Genomic DNA, 20,470 nt, shown 5'->3' with positions numbered 1-20,470 from the left:
CCAGCAGTCTAAACGCTTTGCACAGGGACCATTTTGCATGTGTGTAGGTTTACAGAACAACGTACATGCGTGCCACTGTGAAATTGAACACAAGGAAATACAATATTTAATCCGTAGTTCAACAATGACAAAATCAAGCGTCTCGCTGTTAAAACTTGTACGCAGTGGAATAGCCCTCACCGAGGACTCGATATAACTCTGGGGTATTGGTGAGCTCTTGATTCACTTGTAATTAAGCAGACAATTTATTTCTCCGCATTATTCTTTTTTTTACACATCGCATCAGCCAGCCACACGGCCTTCTGGGAGTGCATAATTTCATTAACATTGGTTAAACACACGTCAACATCAGACTGGTTATGACATTCAGCGTCTCGTCAGACAGATTAAAACAATTAAGCTGCTTATAAATAAGGTTAATGATAATGCTAATGAGTTATGAAATTTTTCTAAGCCGTATTTTTAATAGTTATGGTCTTCTCTAAAATGCCACTCCAACGTGTTAGAGGTCATTAACATGGTCACCATATAGCTTTTCAAAACAACACAAATACCATATGATCCAGATCAGAGCTTTCATTCTCCTAAACCACGACGACTCTGAATTGCAGTATCCGCAACTGTTCTGCCAACCACTTTCCACAGCCTTATGGAGCGCAGGGTTTGAACCACCTGTCTCTCAGTTCGCTACGACTAGAACACATCGTTTGGTGATACTGCGTGTCGTGGTGCCCAAGCAACAAAAAACTCAACACGTTCATCAACAATGCTGCTTTAAAATAAAATAAATATGCGTATCTTTTTTTTATTAAATATGTTTTATTATATAGGCAGTGTTGTTAATGGAATTGTACATTTTTCTGACAAAAGATTTCTCCCAAAACAAAATACTTTTGGACATTGAGATTTAATAACAGTGCACATTCCAGTTTATAATACACACTTCACATTAAATACTATCCACTGGAAAATTAACAATGTAAACACAATATTGTGTGCACACGTAGAGCGTAATTGGGATACTGGTAATGCCACCGTGTAAATGGACGATACACGCCCCGCTCCCCCTGCAAACGCTCAGAATCTCTTCACCATGCCTGCGGCCTTCAGGTGCAGACTTCTGATAATTGGCGGTTACCGATTGTGTTTAAGTGTTCTGCAGAATCGCGTACACATGCTCGTGTTTTAGCAGGCAAAAAATGGGGTCCCGAATTGCTTGTATGCACTCTGTAAAACAAAAAGTAATCATCATAAAAAATACACCTTATTGAATAACAATATATCTCATATATATTTGCACATATCTACATCTACATAATAACCAATTCAAATTTAAGCATAATCTAATACATGTACTGATCAAGTGAGAATGAACCATATTGTACATGTATGTGTATAAACAAACACATGTACGTGTATAAACAAACACATGTATGTATATACAGCAGTTAGTGCGCTGTGCTCCAACCTCAGCAGCCCAAGTTTGATTTCCGCTCACAACCAATAACAGTGATGAATATTTGATCTGGTCCTGGGTCCCCCCTAGGTTGACTCAGCCTTAAATTAGTACCTTATGTGGCGTAAACATCAACATTGGGGAGACAAAGGTGGCCAGATATGGTGCTGTGTGGTGTGTCGGCCTTCAGCACTTGTCCCAAATGTATGTCAGGCTATAATAAGGGGGATCTTTGTCTTTGTTATACACTAAGTACATATGGGGTGAATACACTCTAATTTATAATTCTAAGTATATTATTCCAAACTGGATGGACACTTTTGACGAAATCTAACATTTTCATCAACTATTAAGAACCCATCCTAAATTTGGAAATTTCAATTTTGTCAAGTGCATTTAACGCCCCTTTACAAAAGGCAATTTCGTCGGCTTACGCTGGGGGATCACCAACTAATCAGGGGAAAGGACATCTCCCCATTACTCGTGAGCCCACTCAAAGCGCTGCAACCGTTGTTCAGTATTCAAACTTCCTTATTTAGATGTTTTTTTTTTCCAACATAGTATTGGAGCGTGTGTTTTCTGAAATTGACACACATGTGTGAATGTGCATGTGCATTCTTACTGTAAACAGCCCAACTGGTCCTCCTGTATTTTGTTCGGTATAGCGTCTCACGGCTTCTCTCACATGGACAGGAGTTATCGGAGAGCCAATTTTCTGCATGTAAACATAACACAGAATTTAAAGCACAACAAAGTTACAATGAAGAATTATACCAAGGCTAACATCAGAGGCGAGTGATATCTAAACTGGTCCTGGGCCTCCCTTTCACCAACCCATGATAACTAGTGTGGGAAAGTATAGTCAAACAACCACAAACAACCACATGAGTGGAGAAGCCTTCATTAAGCAACGTATTGAAAAAGGGCCGTGACATTTTGACTTTTTCATTCGCACCAATAATAATAATAAACAAATTATGTCTACATAAATGTATTTCTATGTATTTTTTCCAAATTTGAAAAAATTATCACATATTACTTAATTGGGACACAGCCATTGCCTCCCCGACAGAAAACCTGGCAGGACTCTCCTAAAAAAGTTGAGTATCAGCAAGGCCTTCCTGGGTAAACAAGCATCGTAATTTTTCGATTTAAAGCTTTCGTGACTGCAGGGATTCATCTTCTTGGTTCTTTCGGTAAAGTCACGTAAAATGGAAATAATAAAATAAAACATAATAAGATAATTCTCACGACGTTTCGGCCACAACGCAAGCAGCTGTCCTCAGGTGAAGACCAGGTCTGTCGGGGAGACAGACCTGGTCTTCACCTGAGGACAGACCTGGTCTTCACCTGAGGACGGCTGCTTGCGTTGTGGCCAAAACGTCGTGAGAATTATCTTATTATGTTTTATTTTATTATTTTATTATTTCCATTCTACGTGACTTTACCGAAAGAACCAAGAAGCATCGTAATCTTGATTTGAAGCTTTCATGACTGCAGGAATCCATACTCTTTGGTTCTTTCGGTAAAGTCACGTAGGTAGAAAATAAAATAAATCGCAACGTTTCAGGCGCAACACAAGCGTCCGCCATCAGGTGGGAAAGCGTGGCCTGCTGCTGAGTCAGACTTTTTAAAGGTTTGAAATGGGTGTAGCCAAAGGGTCATAAAGAAGTGGCCGGGGCTCGTGATGTTAATATGAGCAATTAGCATGTAACTGTAAGATAGGAGAGCGGCCTCCTCGACAAGGGCACGGAAGTGGCTACGTTAATGTGAGGGATTAGCATGTAAATGTAAGCTAGGGGAGCGGCCTCCTGGACGAGAGCTACTCCCATTTCAAACCTTTTACAACAGTCTGCCTCAGCAGCAGGCCACGCTTTCCCACTTGATGATGGACGCTTGTGTTGCGCCCGAAACGTCGTGATTTATTTTATTTTATACCCACGTGACTTTACCGAAAGAAGCAAAGAGTAAGCATAGTAATAGTAATTACATACCTGTACACCCATTCTGCGTTGCGTTCCAAATCCCTCTTTCATTATGTGAAGCTCCATGTCTCTTTGCACCAAAAGGGACAATTCCACAATCTAATAACATTAAACGGCAGGACACGATACTGAAATTATTAAACAAATCCAGTCACTCGACCGCTCAATGTACATGTGGCTATAGATAAGAGGAATGTAAAAGTAGTGTGGTGGGGTGTGTGCTATGATCATCGACTCCCATGGGGACTACATAAGAGGGGGTGCGCTCCTGAATATGCTTCATGCCTGTAGTTCCTGCACTGTGGAGGTGGTGAGGGTTTGTGGATCAATTTCATGAAACCTCCTCCCTTCCCATGGACATCAAGATCGCCAACTCCTGGCTTGCCAAAGTATGGCGGTACAGCAAGTGGAATGCATTCCCTCTGCATGCCATCTCTACAGATATTGTATCTTACCACCACTCACACACGTGTTTTCTCCGTATACTATGGTTTACTTCCACGTATAAAACTCAATGGATTTGGTGAAACATCCCAATATAGGGCAGCAGAGCCTGGGCAATTGTTTTCACAGGTTCTGGCTGCCTGGTCGTCTGTAATTTCCCATGCCTCTGAATCCTGTCACCATGTAATCGTGACTTAACATATCTCTCAATATAACTAATCGTAAGTAATTAAGCAACATGGTACTTCAATGTTTCAAGAAGGATGACTTGATATTGAGGAAAGTGGTGGGATACTGTCAACACAAACTGAAACTATTGAAAGAATCACAAGTTCTGTACATCGAGGAAAATTTTAAATTCGGGATTTCGAAAGGGCCTTTGGCATATTTATATTGTGTTATTATATATGACAAAAGGCAATACAAATGGCAAGATTAATTGTGGAATTTTTTTCTGGCAGCTACAAGAACCGAACATTTTTACATTGACGAAAGTGTTAAAACATCAAATGACTAATGCTGAGGGAGTAAAACATTTTCAAGGCAGTCTCACGATAGCCAAGCTGTATGAAACGCAGTAAAATGCACAGCTGCCTGTCATGTACACACATGGAGATGTTGCATTTTCTCAGAAAGAATACTTATTTATAATTACACTTTGCTTATTTGAACTAAAACAACACAAGTGTGGACAACGGTGTTGTGCTAAACAAGTTATTTTCCTATGTGTGTGCATCGTTACCGTGGCGACTGTCTCTTGAGCCAAGTATGCCAGTGTTTCCATCGCCATGGCATTGGGTTTCACCTCCAGAGAGGACAAATCCAGCCAATCGCGTAGTTTCCCAATCTTCCGGGCTGGAAAAAGAACAAAATAAACGCGTAAATGCACACATGATAAACACATTACATATTCTCGGGCGTGTAGGAACCACCAGGTGGTGTGGCATTAGAGCAAGTGGTCGGCTTTTGGAAGGTTGCAAAATTCAAACTACTTGGGGGTTGACTCAGCCCTTCATCCCTCAGGGTTAATTAAATGAGTACTACTTTGTGGGGAAGTAATCCAGAAATGGATATATCATGGATAATGATGGTTCCATCTATATAAATGTGAATATGGGCATATATTTACCAAAGCTGGCCTGTCGACTGTCAAAAAACTCTGCGTATGTTGCTGAATCCATTTCTCTTGTTTGTCGCTCAGCACGCTGTTTTCGCACACGCACACAAACACACGTGAACACAGCGAGCTGGGCATATTTTAGGTTTACTTGGGAGGTCCACATGGTGAAATGAAACATGAAATAGACTTCTCGTGGACAAACCCCTGAGTGTCAGGGACGTCTCTGTCAATGGCAAATTCAACACAGGAAGTGATCACAGGCCGAAGGTGCGATGCAAGTTACACTTAAATATTCGCAAAAAGAGGGCAAAACGAATTACAGGCAAATACACTTGATGTCACCACCATGCTTGGGTGTGTGCCAGCCAGGAATCCAGGCATGAATCCAGTCAGAATGTTTTTTTTATAGAGTATGAAACGAAATAATCCAATATTTATATAATACCCACAATCCGTCGTACCAGTACACAATGAGTTTAAGTTGCTTTTTTTGTGTTGGATGGGCCCACAGTTTTCATGCAGGGCTCTTTGCTATAACAATTAGCAGCCCATCAGTATTTTGTTCAACAAGCCCGACTCTGCTATTGATTAGGCCATGGATGTTAAAACTTGTCCAGAGCTTGCTTGCTTGAATAAATGACACAAGACAACAGACAACGATCCCCCGTGTAGCCTTAACAGACTGTTGGGGTAATTGCTGTTAGCGAGCACCTATGAAGGCTGGAACTGCACACGAGGGGGTGGGTGGGCTAGCACCATGCCCGGCCGCCTTTGTCTCCTGAGTGGCAATGTTTACACATGGCACCAGTTACTCATTTGAGGCTGAGTCAACCTTGGGGAGGCCCATGACCGGTTCAGATAATTGTCACTGGTGTTGGCCGCGAGCGGGAATTGAACCCGGATTGCCGGGCTCGTAGTGCAGCGCACTAACCGCTACACTACCGCTCCCCACAAATAAATGATACTGGAATGAATTTGTTTAAAATGTCAACAAGGCAAGAGATGCACAATATATTTAATTGTACATGTAGACAGACTTCCTGTTAAGTATTCATGACTGTGTGCTGTGTGCATGTGATGTGCATCACATACAGCAATACGTTCTTGCTTTACACCCTCGGTCTCAGAGTCCATTTGCCATGATGACATCATTCCTGTCTGGTCCAGCACACTTAGTACATCTGCACATACTTTCTGCCGCTTGCTTGCCTCTACAAAACAAGCCATACATTCGTCAATAATTCAAAGCGTCAATTCTTCTTAAACGTATTAAATAATACAAAAGCCAATCAATTTAGAACCACACAAGCAGACTGGATGGGAAACATATAAACATTTCCACAACTGTGAAAACTCCGCAGGATCATCCTGAAAGAGGTGGGTCCTGCGTAAACATGTGTCAATAAATAATGAGGCTGAAATGGAGAATTCTGGTCACATTTTTTTTAAAGTTTTGGGACATGGCATACAGACAGAATAGGATTTTCTGCCGTGATGAAGGCTTCTCATGAAATCCAACACTGTCGGCCTTATAATGCATCCTGGTTTTTACCAAGGTTGTTAAAATATATTTTTTTGCATTTATGGTCATTGCATGAAAAAAAAACATTTTAAAATACTTACGATTTGGCCCATATATAGAAATGTCTAACAGTAGACATCACAGATGTATCTATCCAGCTGGAAAAGGGAGCTGCCGTGGTACAATGACTCACACACGTGCAGAGGTCGCCCTCTCCTGGCTTGTCAGGGTATTGCAGTAAAAAATGCATTAATTTGACCTCTACGTTATCGTGTTAACCCCTCGCACGTCTGGGTTCTCTCTGGATACTCCGGTTTCCTCCCACAAATACCCATGATTGGAGTTGGACAGACATCCAAATATAGGACTATAGAGCTTGGGCATTTGTTGGGGCCGGTTCTGGCTGCTCTCCTGTATGTCTTTCCCAAGCTTGAGTTTGGTCTCTATACATCTGCAGGAATTGATGTAATAGTATAATTTGTACTTCCATGCTTTATTCATATTTATTTTTAGTGACTTGCTTAACTTTCCTCTACCTTACTCTTGTATCCTTCATTGTATTTTGTTCATATAACTTGCTGACCCACCCCTACTGGAGTAGCACCCCGCACCTCCAATTAGCACGGTTGGCTACATACAGTGTGAACGAAGTTCAACATAGGTACATGTAAAATAGAGCGTCATAATTCACAAGATTCATACAGTATAAATATCATTCTGTCTACGGTTCATCGTGTGAAATGTGTGCATGTTATAAATACTACAGCGTTTTGAGATGCAACTTGCATGAATGATGCGACGTAAAAAAATATACAACAAAAAATATATCTAAATATATTAAGTCAACTTGGCCCAGCAGACATTTTTTTTTTGGTTTCTGCACGTGTAATTTGTGGATGCTGTTTATTGCATCTGTGCTTATTGTAACGATATGCAATTAAATGGTGAGCATGTACCACACACGCACTCCACACCTGGCCCAAAGAAATCCTCATCTTCCTGCACACTTTGTAGCACGCGTGACTTGAGGTCCCGGAAGTTGAGGTGAGCTATCAGACGACGCATCTTCCCCTGACCAACACGGCCAACACACACAATGTTACCAATAATGAATGAACGATGCTTTGTTGGTCAGCACATTTCCAACACAAACAATACAACATATACACATGCTGTAAAATAAAGCATTCCTTGTTTAAACATATACATACATTGCTATGACCGATATGTATTCACTTGGCATGTAACAATGATGGTGGGGGTGCATTCTTAAAATCCGAATATTTATGCATGCTTAAATTCACAACACTGCTTAAACAGCACATTGAGCAAGTGTAACAACTATTCAATAAAAGCTGAAATTTATGAGAGGAAGTTGAAGGTCAAGCTGAGTTTGCTTAGGAACTTATTTATAACCATAACATATTCATTTGCAAGAGTGATCAGGATCACCAAAATGACCAAAGTTATGATAAACAAGTACAACAACGAACCAAACAGAGATCAGCGCAAACACAAGGAACTATACATTTCAGCAAAAACAACCGCATTACAGATTAAATAAAAAAATAGTACACAAACAAAGCATTAAAATAGATTTTTAGTCACATAATTTGCCTCAGACAAATTACTTTTAAAAGTTTCACTGTAAAATTAAGTGACAGAAACATCAAATTGGATTTCGAGTTAAATTTGCACGAGTATATTATTTGGGTCTTTCGGTAAAGTCACGTGGATAGGTTCAAAGAAAATAACAAAAACACTAGGACGTTTCGATCGCAACACAAGCGGTCGTCATCAGGAAAAGGAAGTTTACTTCTAAAGGCAAACTGTTTATAAAGGTTTGAAATGGGCGTAGCCCAAATGTCAGCAGTTAATGTTAATGTCAGTGGTGGGCAGTGACCACGATGGTGGTTGGTTTTCCACCAATCAAAGGGCTGCCAGGTGAAAATTTGCATGTTCATATAAGATAACTTGATTTCCAAGTTCAACCTCCTTTCCAAGAAGAAGCCAGATCCACACGTTAAAAAGTTAGACGTTGACAAGATTGTTATCAGTCTAATTTCCGACAGCCTAAAATCGGTTCTAGCAGAACGGGTTGAATTTCGCAGCCACCCCTTAAAGGTTTGGGACACATTATTGCAGACGTGGCAAGATCGGAGACACCTATTACTCTTTGGTTCTTTCGGTAAAGTCACGTAGCTTCAAATCAAGATTAAGACACCTATTAGCAACATCAGTAAGGATGAGCGCTTTGAGGTTTCTCAATTAAAAAAGAGAAATGACATCGTCATCCTCTCAGTCAACAAGGGCAATGCCACAGTCATCATGGACAAAACCACATACAATAACAAAATTCAGGACCTACTTAATGATGGTAGATATACAACATTTTTATAAGATCCCACCGACAGCCTCGTTACGAAAACCAACAATATCATCACCGATTCGACATCTTTAAATCGAACCAACCAAGCGGTTTTCCTTAAAACCCTCTGCTGCAAGACCACCCAGATTGTATGGCTTACCAAAAATCCATAAAGAAGCTACACCCCTTCATCCTATCGTCTCCACTATTGACTCACCCACCTACAAACTGGCCCGTTTTCTGTCTGAGACCTTACAACCACTCACTGGAAAGACCACCTCAGCTGTACTTAACTCAGCTCACTTGGTATCATTAATTAAGGACACCTCACGATCTCCAGGTGATTTGCTCGTTAGTTTCGATGTAGTCTCTTTGTTTACCAAAGTTCCTGTGCCCGACACCATTGCAATCATTGAAGATTTGGTCCAACAAGGAGTGAATCCTGATGTACCGGCCCTGGTGAGACACTGCCTCACCAACACTTACTTCACCTGGAATGGAACATTCTACAAACAAGTTGAAGGTACCCCAATGAGTTCTCCCTTATATCCAGTTGTAGCCAATGTTTTCATGGAAAATTTTGAGACAGATGCCATCCAGGCATCCGCTCTACGTCCGTCCTTGTGAAAGAGGTACATTGATGACATGTTCGTCATCTGGCCACATGGCCGACCAGCTCTAATTCACCATGGAGGTGGAAAAGGATAGCAAGCTACCATTCTTGCATATTTTAATCGAAAAGAGGCCAGATGGCTCAATGGGACACTGTTTATCAGGAAAGCCACCCATACGGATGCATATCTAAAACTTGACTCCCACCATCATCCATCCCAGAAGAAATCCCTCATCAAAACTCTACACCATAGAGATTGATGTATTTCCGACCATCATCACCCTAGCCAGTGAACTGGAACACGTACACCAAGCTCTCAAGATGAATTTGATATTCAGACTGCACAATCCGTAAAGTTATCACCCCAACCGTTGAGTTGTTACCTGTGTTTGTTGCACCACTGCCAACGCAGTATCACCTAATAACCTATAACGACATGCACATTAAGTTTGGCCAAAATCATCTAACCAAGCTCAGTAAGAGGGAGCACGCTACATTTTCACACCACCACTGAATCTCAGATATGAAAGATCCATGAGAAAAGGTGAGGAAGACAGTCGAGTGCGCGAGATGCTGAGGGGATCATCTTCTTGGTTCTTTCTACGTGACTTTACCGAAAGAACCAAGAAGATGAATCCCTGCAGTCACGAAAGCTTTAAATCGAAATGCTGGGGGGAATCTGATGCTGTGAACAAAGAATCGATAGCTTAGCATCACATTCTGATTCCAAAGAGTAACCTCAGGCAAATTTGAAGCAAGACAAATTGAGTCTGAAGACGGTCGCTTGCGTTGCGATCGAAACGTCGTGATCTATTATTTTGTCTACCTAAGTGACTTTACCGCAAGAACCAAAGAGTAAAGACAAATTGAGGTTAGAATAAATTTGCAGAAAACCGCCTCAAGTCAATGGAAGTCAATAAAATCGCTAAAATAGAAGAGCGTGTATATGCAGTGTCGATTACTTACCTTATCCTTTCTCATGAGGAAAAGTATGTCTTCCAGACCAATGTGCTTACCCCCTCGCATCGCACACACATCCTGCAGGTGTGACAGCTGCACGCATTTGCACACACAAGCAGTCAATTGTTAACCTTCTGTCATTGATAGATGCATCAGAGAAAAACTTACATTGGTCATGCACATCTTTCCATAACTCCATTTGCCTAATTCAGTCAATTTTCCATTCTAAATGTAAATGTGTAAGTGCAATTCGCCGTCATACTTTGCCTTATTCACATATTTACTAACTTATTAAGGTTAGTCTGGATTTGTAAAATGCCACTCACCATTAGCGCGAGTTGTGTGTGAGTAACATCCTCAATGAGTGCAGCCGACTCCTGCAAAGGACGGCGAACATCCCCCATTGCAAACCTGCAGGTGGAAGTGCACAGCTTGTTATAGTTATTGACAGACACACCTATTGCTCAAAATGCCCCCCCCAATATATTGCTATAAACAAGAATTACTATGCTATGTAAATAAAAAATAACAATTTGATAAACTTTGGCCACAATATCTGGACTTGTCTTCATATAAATCAGTGCATAGATTTCTGTTTATATGATTGTGGTTATGGTTGTACTTTATTAATCCCTAATCTCTGCAATTACATATAATGAAACAATGGTAAAAAAAAAGTATGAACAGAGCATTGTAATACAATACACTATTCGACATTATTGTAAACAAATAAATAAAAAGTCCATCCCATGTGTTCGTGATTTTTTTTTATATTTTAGGCAGGAAATGAGAATATCTTTCTGGGTTGGGACCCCCAGAGCCCCTGGGAGATTTGGTCCCCCCAATGTTGACTCCATGGCGAGGTGTGAGCTGACATCTCAGTGCGAGGGGTGTGCTCACATCATGCTTTGTATGTCGGAGACCAGCGAAGGGCGCGAACTCTGTTGCACCCCCAGTCCAGACACCGGGGCAGGGCTGCCACCGGAGCCCTGCAGATAAACATCGCCACACCAGTGGGCAGCAGCAGCAACAGGCGTGTCTTTACTGCCACTGAGAGACACGTGTTGATGTTTCAGCACCCCAGCCCTATTCAGGAAATATAATTCACGTACTTATTTACCCAGAAAACTCAGTCGGAAGGATGTTCTTTCTACCAATGCCACTGTCCGCGTTTAGCTATGGCAGGAAACCGGAGAACCCGGAGGAAACTCGTGCAGACCGTGGGGACAGAGAGAGAACACGCAATCTGTGTATGTGGCCGGGCGTGGTGCTGGTCACCAAGCCCTCGTGTGCCGTGCCGGCCTCCACTTGCCCCCACAGTCTGTGTGGGCTGCACGGGGGATCTTTGTCTGTGTATACGTGCGGTACAGTCATGTTACACACTGTGTACAGTAATGTTACACACAGTGTACAGTCATGTTACACACTGTGTACAGTCATGTTACACACACACGGCGCTGTGATCGCGATGATGTACGCGCCACCAGACACCCTGGACGCCCTTGCAAACGAGATGCTCCGTAGCAACGAGATGTGTTCATCTCAAGGGGGTTTCAGGCGAACTACTTAAATGATAAAACTAAAAATATAAAACTTAAAAATAAAATTGTGTCTGGCGGGCGCCACCTCGCCTAGAGGGCGCTTGGCCCTGGTGAGGCCCCGGGGGCTGCTCGCGGCCCCCGGGCCCCTCGCGGCCCCGCGCTCACCTTGCAGTCTGCGGAGCTCTCGGGCTCCTTCACCCGCTCCATCTTCCTCTTGCTGCTCTTGGGCTTCGTCATGGCGCCTCGCTGCTCCCCTCCTCCTCCTCGTCCACTCTTCACCGCGGCCGCGTCGTGGGGGAATCGAATCGCGCGGCAGGTCCCAGAATCGATTCGCGCGTTTCGCTTCTTCTCGCACCACGTCGCGCCCGGAGATGCTAATCACGGCGATGATGAGAGATGTGCGACACAGATTTGCTGTCTCTCTCTGGTTTGCGGATTCTGCAGCTTGCGTAGACTCCAGAGTCACCGTACGAGGCGCGGTCATCGCCGATCCAATCAGCGAATCACGGGATCGACGCGGCGGAGTCGGGGAATCTCAGTCGATGTCACCGCGAGGTTGAGACTCGGAGCAGAGGACAACCTCAGTAGTCACACCACCCTCACACCACCCTCAGCCTCACTCAGCCTCAGTAGTCACACCACCACAGCCTCACAGCCTCAGTAGTCACACCACCCTCACACCACCCTCAGCCTCACTCAGCCTCAGTAGTCACACCACCCTCACACCACCCTCAGCCTCACTCAGCCTCAGTAGTCACACCACCCTCACACCACCCTCAGCCTCACACTCAGTAGTCACACCACCCTCAGCCTCACAGCCTTACAGTCAGCCTCACACCACCCTCAGCCTCACTCAGCCTCTCAGCACCCTCGCGTCGTCACGAGTCCTCGCTGCCCGTGAGCTCTGGCTCTGGGCCGCCCTCGCCATGAAGTGGGGCAGCTACAAGTACCGATTCGTCCCTTGGATGTGGCTCAATATTCTCAAAAACCAGAGGCGAGTGCCGCAAGCACACAGCGCCATGGCTGCCTCCCTGCCACGTGCGAGGCTGTCACCCTGCCACGTGCGAGGCTGCAACACGACTGGACTTGCGGCTAACGCGGCCGTAGGCCTCCTCCTCCTCCTCATCGTGACCGCGAGCCAAGTCGTCGTCAGCTGCGGGATTCAGGATTTGCACCGTGACGTCAAGTTTAAAATACATCGTCCCGAGTTTATGTTTAACTCATCTTCAACGTCACGGACTCGTAATGTATCTCTTTATTAGGTGTCTCCGTCCAAGTTAATAGAGATCCCATTCCAAGCGATATCTTATTCCCCAGGCGATGCAGTGTGCTGTGGTATCACCATCATCACCGTGTCGAGATCACCAGTCCGCGCCATCGCCTTCTGGGCCACTGGCACCGCTGCCATTGCCCCTTGACCCGCACCTGAGCACCCCCATGGGTCTCGTGCTCGCAGTGCATCTTCATCATCTTCATCATCAGGCAACTCGGAACGCGCCGCCGCCGCCTCCGCTCACTCGCGCCGGGAGGGGCCATAGACGAGCAGACAGGCGACATGCGGCGGCGGTGGTGGAGCCTGTGCCGACGTGTGGCCTGGCTCTGCGGGCATCACCATATCAAGGTTGTGTAGCCAATTAAAGAGTGTTAAGATGTGGGGGGAAACCCCACACGTGAGAGGGGGGCAACACCGTCCCATGCAGACGGAATAGGTGTCCAGCTCTGTCCACATTGTGGCTGTATGCCACCTCGTGGCGAGTCAGGGGTGATGGCTCCTTTGACGGCCACGGGAAGGGCGCTTGACAACGTCTGAGTGCGATCCAGCGACCCTCGCTGCTGCTGCTGCCTCCTCGGTGCTGGCTTGCAGGCCACGTGCGCGGCCACGTCAGACCGACAGAGCCACAACCCCCCACGTCCTCCGTGACGCGGGTTTGACTCGACGTGGTCCCACCGCTTGTGACCAAGCACCGCATCCGGGATCACGTTTGGCTCCTGGTCCCAGCGCCGTCGACTGCAGAGGTCCCAACCTCCCTGGCGGGCCCCGTCAGCCCCAGAAGCGTGTTCGCGGACCTCAGTGCACTGACGAGAAAGTGAATTTAAACTCTCAAGTTGCAGGATCTGCCGGAGTTCCGCGTCTACCGGTGGCCCACACAGCACAAGCGGGGAACGCGCGTGTTCATTCACAGCGCTTGTTTCAAATAGACATACTACAAATACATGCACATATGATACGCTTCCTTATATTTGCGTGTTTTTACGCATCTCATCATCCACACGGCCTTCTGGGAGTGCATATTGTCAGTATCATTGGTATAATACAAGCAACACTTCATTTTCATGGGGAGAGACAAATAATGGGGAGGCATATTGTCCATTCATTAATTGTTACTTTTATTCTCCACAACGACGCATCATACTTAGTTCATGCTAAAACGGAATCCTAAATGTAACACGTAGGCTTTCGCGGCCGATATCAATCATAATTGATCATTGATGCTGGCTGTAACTACCAGCGAAATGTCGCGACCAGTTGTCACGTGCGTGTGGACCGCTCCCCCCACCGGCCGTGCTGCTGGAGCAGTCGCACACTGGGCACGTTCGACTCACGTGACAACTTTATTTAGTGACTGGGTCGGGTGGAGGAGGGTTTACGACACATTTTACTGATACGATCTTACCCAAATTGTAATTACAAATCGGCAATGCACCCTTGCTCTTTAGTGAACACGTGTGTGTGTGTGAGAGAGAACAGGACGCTGCGTGTGGTGTGTGCACGAGGTGACGGGGAGCAGCTGGGCCATGGCGAGGTGGCAGCACAGCTGCTATTACTTCTCCAGGCCCTGAATAGTACGTGCATAGCTCGGAATATTCCTTTACTAGCTTGTTTGCCCGTCCTCGGACGGAAGCTGTAATATTTACGAAAACATTGTCCGGAGTATAATTGTATATTGTGTACATTTAATGGCAGTGAATCTTGCACGAAAGTGTGTCATCAAACACTTCACCGCATTTTGTTGTCGCAATGTATTAATGGCAGTGATTCTTGCCCAAAACTGTCATAAAAGCACATAGATATACTTCAATTTGTTCAAATTCACTGTTTTGATACTTTATTCTTTTCTGCTTTCGGTCGCTGGGGTTGAAATAAATTGGATTGCAATACAATATCTGGAAAATCACCGAGAAATGTCTGTTTTACCATAATGTAGAAGCATAAATTAGACTTACCTTTTGTCTCAAGTGCTGAAGAAGTAAATAAAGACACCGAATCCATTTTGTTGCTGCGTAGAATTATTTATTAGATTCACTTTCAATAAAGAAACGTCAAACTTAAAGCGAATTTGCGAAAAAAATTCCGCTCGACCTGCACGAGTGTAAAAATGCACCCGCTCATGAATATTAATGACTGGGGGGGGGGGCATGTGGAGTGACGTCACGCGCGTTACACACAGACATTTCTTGTCTCATTATAGTCGTAATTTACGGTACTCAGTTTCGTACAATTGTTGTAATCATACCCCTTGTTTGCGCGAGTTGCTGGTAAAGTATTGTCAAGCAACGCCCATGACCGAAAAGTGTGTAGGAGGCTTTCATAAAGCAGTGGATTGACTAAGGGGTTTACTTTGACTTTTATTTATTCGCACTACAGTGAATATTGCTATCGGATTGAGATCCAAACGAGGGAAAAAAGATGGAGTGTTTTTGGGACAAATATAATACCCAAATGCAGCGCCCCATGCTTCTTGGCTTACGTTTCAGTCTTTGTTCAATTTATTTGGAATTGTCGTGAATGATGTTGAGCACTGCGTGCCGTGAGGAGAGAGTAAAGTGGCGTGGGCACTCTGTGTCGTCAGGGGAAGCGGGGAGGCCCGTGGACGTGATGCGCGCCTCTCTGGGCTTTGCCGTGGAGCGCGCTGCGAGCTCCGTTCCCGGGGCGGGTACCGGAGTGTTCGTCACGAGAGGCGCCGTCCCCGCCCACGCCCTCGTCTGCCTCTACCCAGGTGCAAGGGCACTGACGCAACCACTTTTACATTTCACTATAATCTTTACGTTTTTTGTCCGAGCCAGCTTTCGTTGCTGAAATTGTTTAAATAAATGTTTTGTTTGCGTGCTGTTTTAAATGTATTCTGCAATGTGGGTGCATTTGCTCTACTTTCTACTTGGTTGTTTTTGTATTAATTTGTTTGCTTCATTGATGTGCGTTGTCTAATTTTGAGTTCTCAGCTGGTTACACGAAAATAAACGTAACTTCCCACATTCAATTAATAAAAATTTTCATCATAATTTAACAACTTTGAATATTCATCATTACACTTCCCATGTTATGTATGTCACTTGACCACTTCTTCAGTGGGATTTCAAAACCATTTCGACCTGTTCACTTCCATATTCGCTAACAACTTAAGGTAGGATATATATCCCAAATGAATAGCTACAAAAGTCATGTATAATTATGTTTGTTTATCAGTATAATTTCATTTGGTTGAAAAATCCCATATTATTGCGGCCAAATGATGTGAAAATTGTCCCTGTGCATGACAGGCACAGTGTATCAGAAGTTTGAGCCGGTGCTGTTCCAGTCGCTGGGCAACCCATTTATGTTCTGCTGCCTGGACGGCGTGCTGGTGGATGGCCGTGACCGCGGCCTCTCCCGGATCGTCTACAGGTGTCCAGCTGGCCCGTGCACCAGCGCGTGGCTAATCCTGGGATTAAGTTCCATGGCGCCAATTCACAGCGCTACACGGGCCTACAAAGTGCCACCCTCTCACGAGGGGTGGTGCACTTACCACTATTAAATACGGGTCATGTGAAGCTCACCATAACCAACAATATATTATACTCTTTGGTTCTTTCGGTAAAGTCATGTAGAGAGAAAATAAATACTAGATCACGACGTTTCGATCGCAACACATGCAATCGTCTTCAAGTGAAAAAATACAGCAGGGGGACTGCTGAGGCAGGAAGAAATGTAGCGAGAGAGCTGCTGCAGTCAAAGTTTTTACTGTATACGTTTGAGGTGGGTACAACCCAAGGGTAAGTGGACGGGGCTAGAGATGGAATTTGCAAGTAAATGTAAAATCGCAGAGCGAGGCATACCTCAGCTAATCAGAGGGGGGAGGGAGGGGAGGGGCTGTCGTAACCGACGAGAGGGTGGGGGGTGAAATTCAAAGAAGGAACAGGGCGAGAGAAAAAAAACCAGATCAAACTTAGCAAACTTAGAAATGTAATGCAACTCAGAGAGTCGGCCAACAACAGTTAACACTTTACCTGGTTGATCAACGTCTTTCCAAAGATTGATACATTTGCATCCATCTTCTCGGTTGAAGTCACGTCTGAGTTGTGTGGAAAACCTCCACGTAGAGGCGGATCAATTTTGACTTGAAGCTTCCGTGACTCAGGAATTCATACTCTTTGGTTCTTTCGTTAAAGTCACGTAGATAGAAAAATAAATAATAGATCACGACGTTTCGATCGCAACACAAGCACTCGTCTTCAGGCCGACTCTCTGAGTTGCATTACATTTCTAAGTTTGAACTTTTTTTTTTCTTTTTTTCCCTCTCTCACCCTGTTCCCTCTGAATTTCACCCCCAACCCCCTCCCCCCTCTGATTAGCCGAGGTATGCCTAGCTCTGCGATCTTACATTTACTTGCAAATTCCATCTCTAGCCCGGCCCACTTACCCTTGGGTTGTACCCATCTCAAACGTAAAACACATTCCTGCGGAGGGAGCTGGTAGGAACGTTGGGTTGTTCGGTCAATGGCCAGGGTCAACGGCGGCGCGGTGTATTCTGCAAAAATGCCCGACTGTGAGGGCGGGCACAAGCCGGCGTGAGTAGGTTAAACGTTGAGTTTTATAAGGGCACCACGGAGTGACCAGCACCACCCTCCCCACCCAGCCCCTCCCCTCTCCACCCAGCCCCACCCCTCCCATTTTTGGATGGACGACGGACGGACACAATAATCCCGTGGGCTGGCATAACCAGGTTCCTACCAGTATAACCTTTGTCTGCAGCAGCTCTCTCGCTACATTTCTTCCTGCCTCAGCAGTCCGCCTGCGGTATTTTTAAATCCTTTATATTAAGTTCACTTGCTTGCGCGCTTACGACCGTGCAAATCTTTCGGTCGTTTTTTAACCCACTTCCCGTGATCCAATCGAGCTGACATTTTGCACACAGACTCGTTGTGCGTGACAATTTATTTTCGTGAAATTTTTTTTCCATAACTTTACACTTTTTAGGAGAAAAAAATTATATTTAATTACCAATTGCTTAATGGTGGCAGGCAATCATCTGACCCATAGGTGGCAGCCATCTCAAGCCAGAGGACGAGAGGACTCTAGCCGCCACGCATCAAAATAATTTATAGTGAAAAACTTTGTTTTTACGGGTTAATTTTTTTCACCTGAAGACGATCGCTTGTATTGCGATCTTAACGTCGTGATCTACTATTTATTTTTATATCTACGTGACTTCACCGAAAGAACCAAAGAGTATGAATTCCTGCAGTCACGAAAGCTTAAAATCAAGATTCAACAATATATTGGTTTCATAAATTATCATTGGGTACTGTTGTGTCTGTGGCCGTGTGGTGCTGTGTAACGAGAAGTGGAGTGGTGAGCGCACATGGTTACAAACCTGGCGACCTGAGTTCAATTGCTGCTCACTGCCAACACCAGTGACGATAAGCTGAACCAATCCTGGACCTCTCCGAGGTCGACAGGTGTGGTGCTGGCCATACTTGTCCCGACTATGCCGTGCTGGCCTTCTTTCATAACTGCTCACGAACACAAATTGCCCCAACAGTAATTCAGGTTATAGGGGGATCATTGTGTAATGCTGGGAGCTCGCTAACAGCACTTCCCCTAACGACATGTGTAGACTATATGGGGGATCTTTGTCCGTGTTTTTGTAATGCTGGGTGTGTGTGGTGCTGTGTGTGTAGGTCTTGTAGTGGGCGGGACAGGCTGGGGCCACACGCCCTGAGTGATGTCACGTGGCTCACTCCCCAGCCCATAAATCCACTCAGCATTGGCCAGTACATCAACAACTGCTCAAATGGTATCTATTGCAAGTGCCCCCATACAGTTTACCAACCACGTACTGTACTTGGTTTTATTTAGAACAGCAATTTAGCAAGTAAACTATACGTCTTGCCTCTACATGATGGGGAGGCAAGGCCACATCCACTCAGACCTCTTGCACTGCCAGTCTTATATGTGCTGCCTGTCTTATCTGTGCTGTCACACCTCTCCCATTGTGTCACTGGACTTTAATTTTAAAAGCAGATTTGTGGGTGTTTTTGTTCACATCTGGCAGAAAAGGAAGCGAATGTGTGCTACCAGGAGTTTGATGTGCCTCCAGCATTTCCCTTGAACCTGCGCCGGTTCCTTCCCAACGTGCCCTACAGCCACGACATCGAGAGGTAAATGCCTAATGACCACACGTGCCAGTGAGTGAGTACACGTCGCTAATTGCTGGGCAACACGTGCATGACGATTAACAAGTGTACGGCTGCTGTCTATTGGACCTTTACACCAGTCTTGCGAGCCATCAAGGCAGGTAACTCGTGTGTGTAGTTTGCAAACTCTTACATGTGCTTGTCCTGTTGTTTTTTTAACAGGCCTCTGCGTTGTGTAGTATTGGTGTCCCTACGAAAGATCCTTTCCGGAGAAGAACTTTTCTCCAACTACTACACCCTAGTTCAGTGAATACCCATAGTGATGCTCAGGTTGTTTATCTCACAACTTCCCACATCAGCGTCCTCCAAGGCTTAATCTTGGAAAGTGATAAGGGAAGGGGAGCCACATTTCCTTCAGGGCTGCGGGTATTAAACTACCCTTGAAAAGACGAGTAAATGAATAACTGCGGCTCAACACTTGACTGCACCAGCGGAAGAGAAGACCGTGGGACAAAGATACGAGTGGGATGTAAGATTGGAATCCAGATGCTTTCTCTTGCTCCACCATTGCTGGCCATGGACTGTTCCTGCATCAACACAAACGCTCTCTCGCGAGCTAGAGAGCACGAGTCCCTGAAATATATTTGTTCAAAACAGCCATAAAATTGTGCATGTTAATTTGTGTTGCCATACTTAAAAGTTCAAGGAACCTCATGAACTACATTAATTTAAACTCATTTTTAAGGGACAATGTACCCCTGAAACATGCATGTCGCCAAGTTTTAAAGTCCATGGCATTTGCAATACAATTTTTACTTTTCTGATGTAAACTTGTGTTTTGAATTACTTCACACGAGCCACTGAAGCCTACACATTTTGTTAGGAAATGCCACATATCCACCCTGATTTGGGGGATGCAATCCCATACATTTAAAATTATTACAAATGCGTGTTGCACACGTAGAAGGGTATAATAAGAGTTCGTCCATAATGTATCCATTTAAGTTTGCATCCACGAGGATTTGTAAGCCTGGTAAGCTTGGGTGGTGAAATGGCCAAGTGGTAC

General features: G+C 44.7%; 2 protein-coding genes across 3 annotated transcripts; one reads left to right on the top strand and one right to left on the bottom strand.

Moving 5' to 3' along the window:
• Positions 1 to 799: 799 nt before the first annotated feature.
• Positions 800 to 12,451, bottom strand: SUPT3H (SPT3 homolog, SAGA and STAGA complex component). Of its 2 annotated transcripts, none has more exons than XM_078598507.1 (11): positions 12,175 to 12,451; positions 11,369 to 11,457; positions 10,795 to 10,879; positions 10,475 to 10,561; positions 7,502 to 7,598; positions 6,098 to 6,216; positions 5,015 to 5,090; positions 4,628 to 4,740; positions 3,451 to 3,540; positions 2,079 to 2,171; positions 800 to 1,227 (listed from the first exon to the last, which is right to left on the bottom strand). In XM_078598507.1, exons 1-11 carry the CDS (start codon positions 12,244 to 12,246, stop codon positions 1,186 to 1,188), a joined length of 963 nt encoding a protein of 320 aa, XP_078454633.1. In that variant the 5' UTR covers positions 12,247 to 12,451; the 3' UTR covers positions 800 to 1,185. The 2 variants fall into 2 exon arrangements, with proteins under 2 accessions (XP_078454633.1, XP_078454634.1); XM_078598508.1 differs by having other exon boundaries at positions 11,369 to 11,518; positions 12,175 to 12,281.
• A 121-nt stretch (positions 12,452 to 12,572) lies between these two features.
• On the top strand, positions 12,573 to 20,228 carry SETD9 (SET domain containing 9). The gene is made up of 7 exons (XM_078598513.1): positions 12,573 to 13,003; positions 14,759 to 14,853; positions 15,861 to 16,007; positions 16,549 to 16,672; positions 18,949 to 19,064; positions 19,323 to 19,428; positions 19,627 to 20,228. The coding sequence occupies exons 1-7, from the start codon at positions 12,936 to 12,938 to the stop codon at positions 19,712 to 19,714; spliced, it is 744 nt and encodes a 247-aa protein (XP_078454639.1). The 5' UTR covers positions 12,573 to 12,935; the 3' UTR covers positions 19,715 to 20,228.
• Positions 20,229 to 20,470: the final 242 nt, after the last annotated feature.

The sequence above is a fragment of the Lampetra planeri genome, chromosome 10 (assembly GCF_965212315.1).
Source record: "Lampetra planeri chromosome 10, kcLamPlan1.2.h2, whole genome shotgun sequence".
NCBI lineage: Eukaryota > Metazoa > Chordata > Hyperoartia > Petromyzontiformes > Petromyzontidae > Lampetra > Lampetra planeri.
Note: the sequence above shows the minus strand (reverse complement) of the source record. Positions and strands in the feature narration are given on the sequence as shown.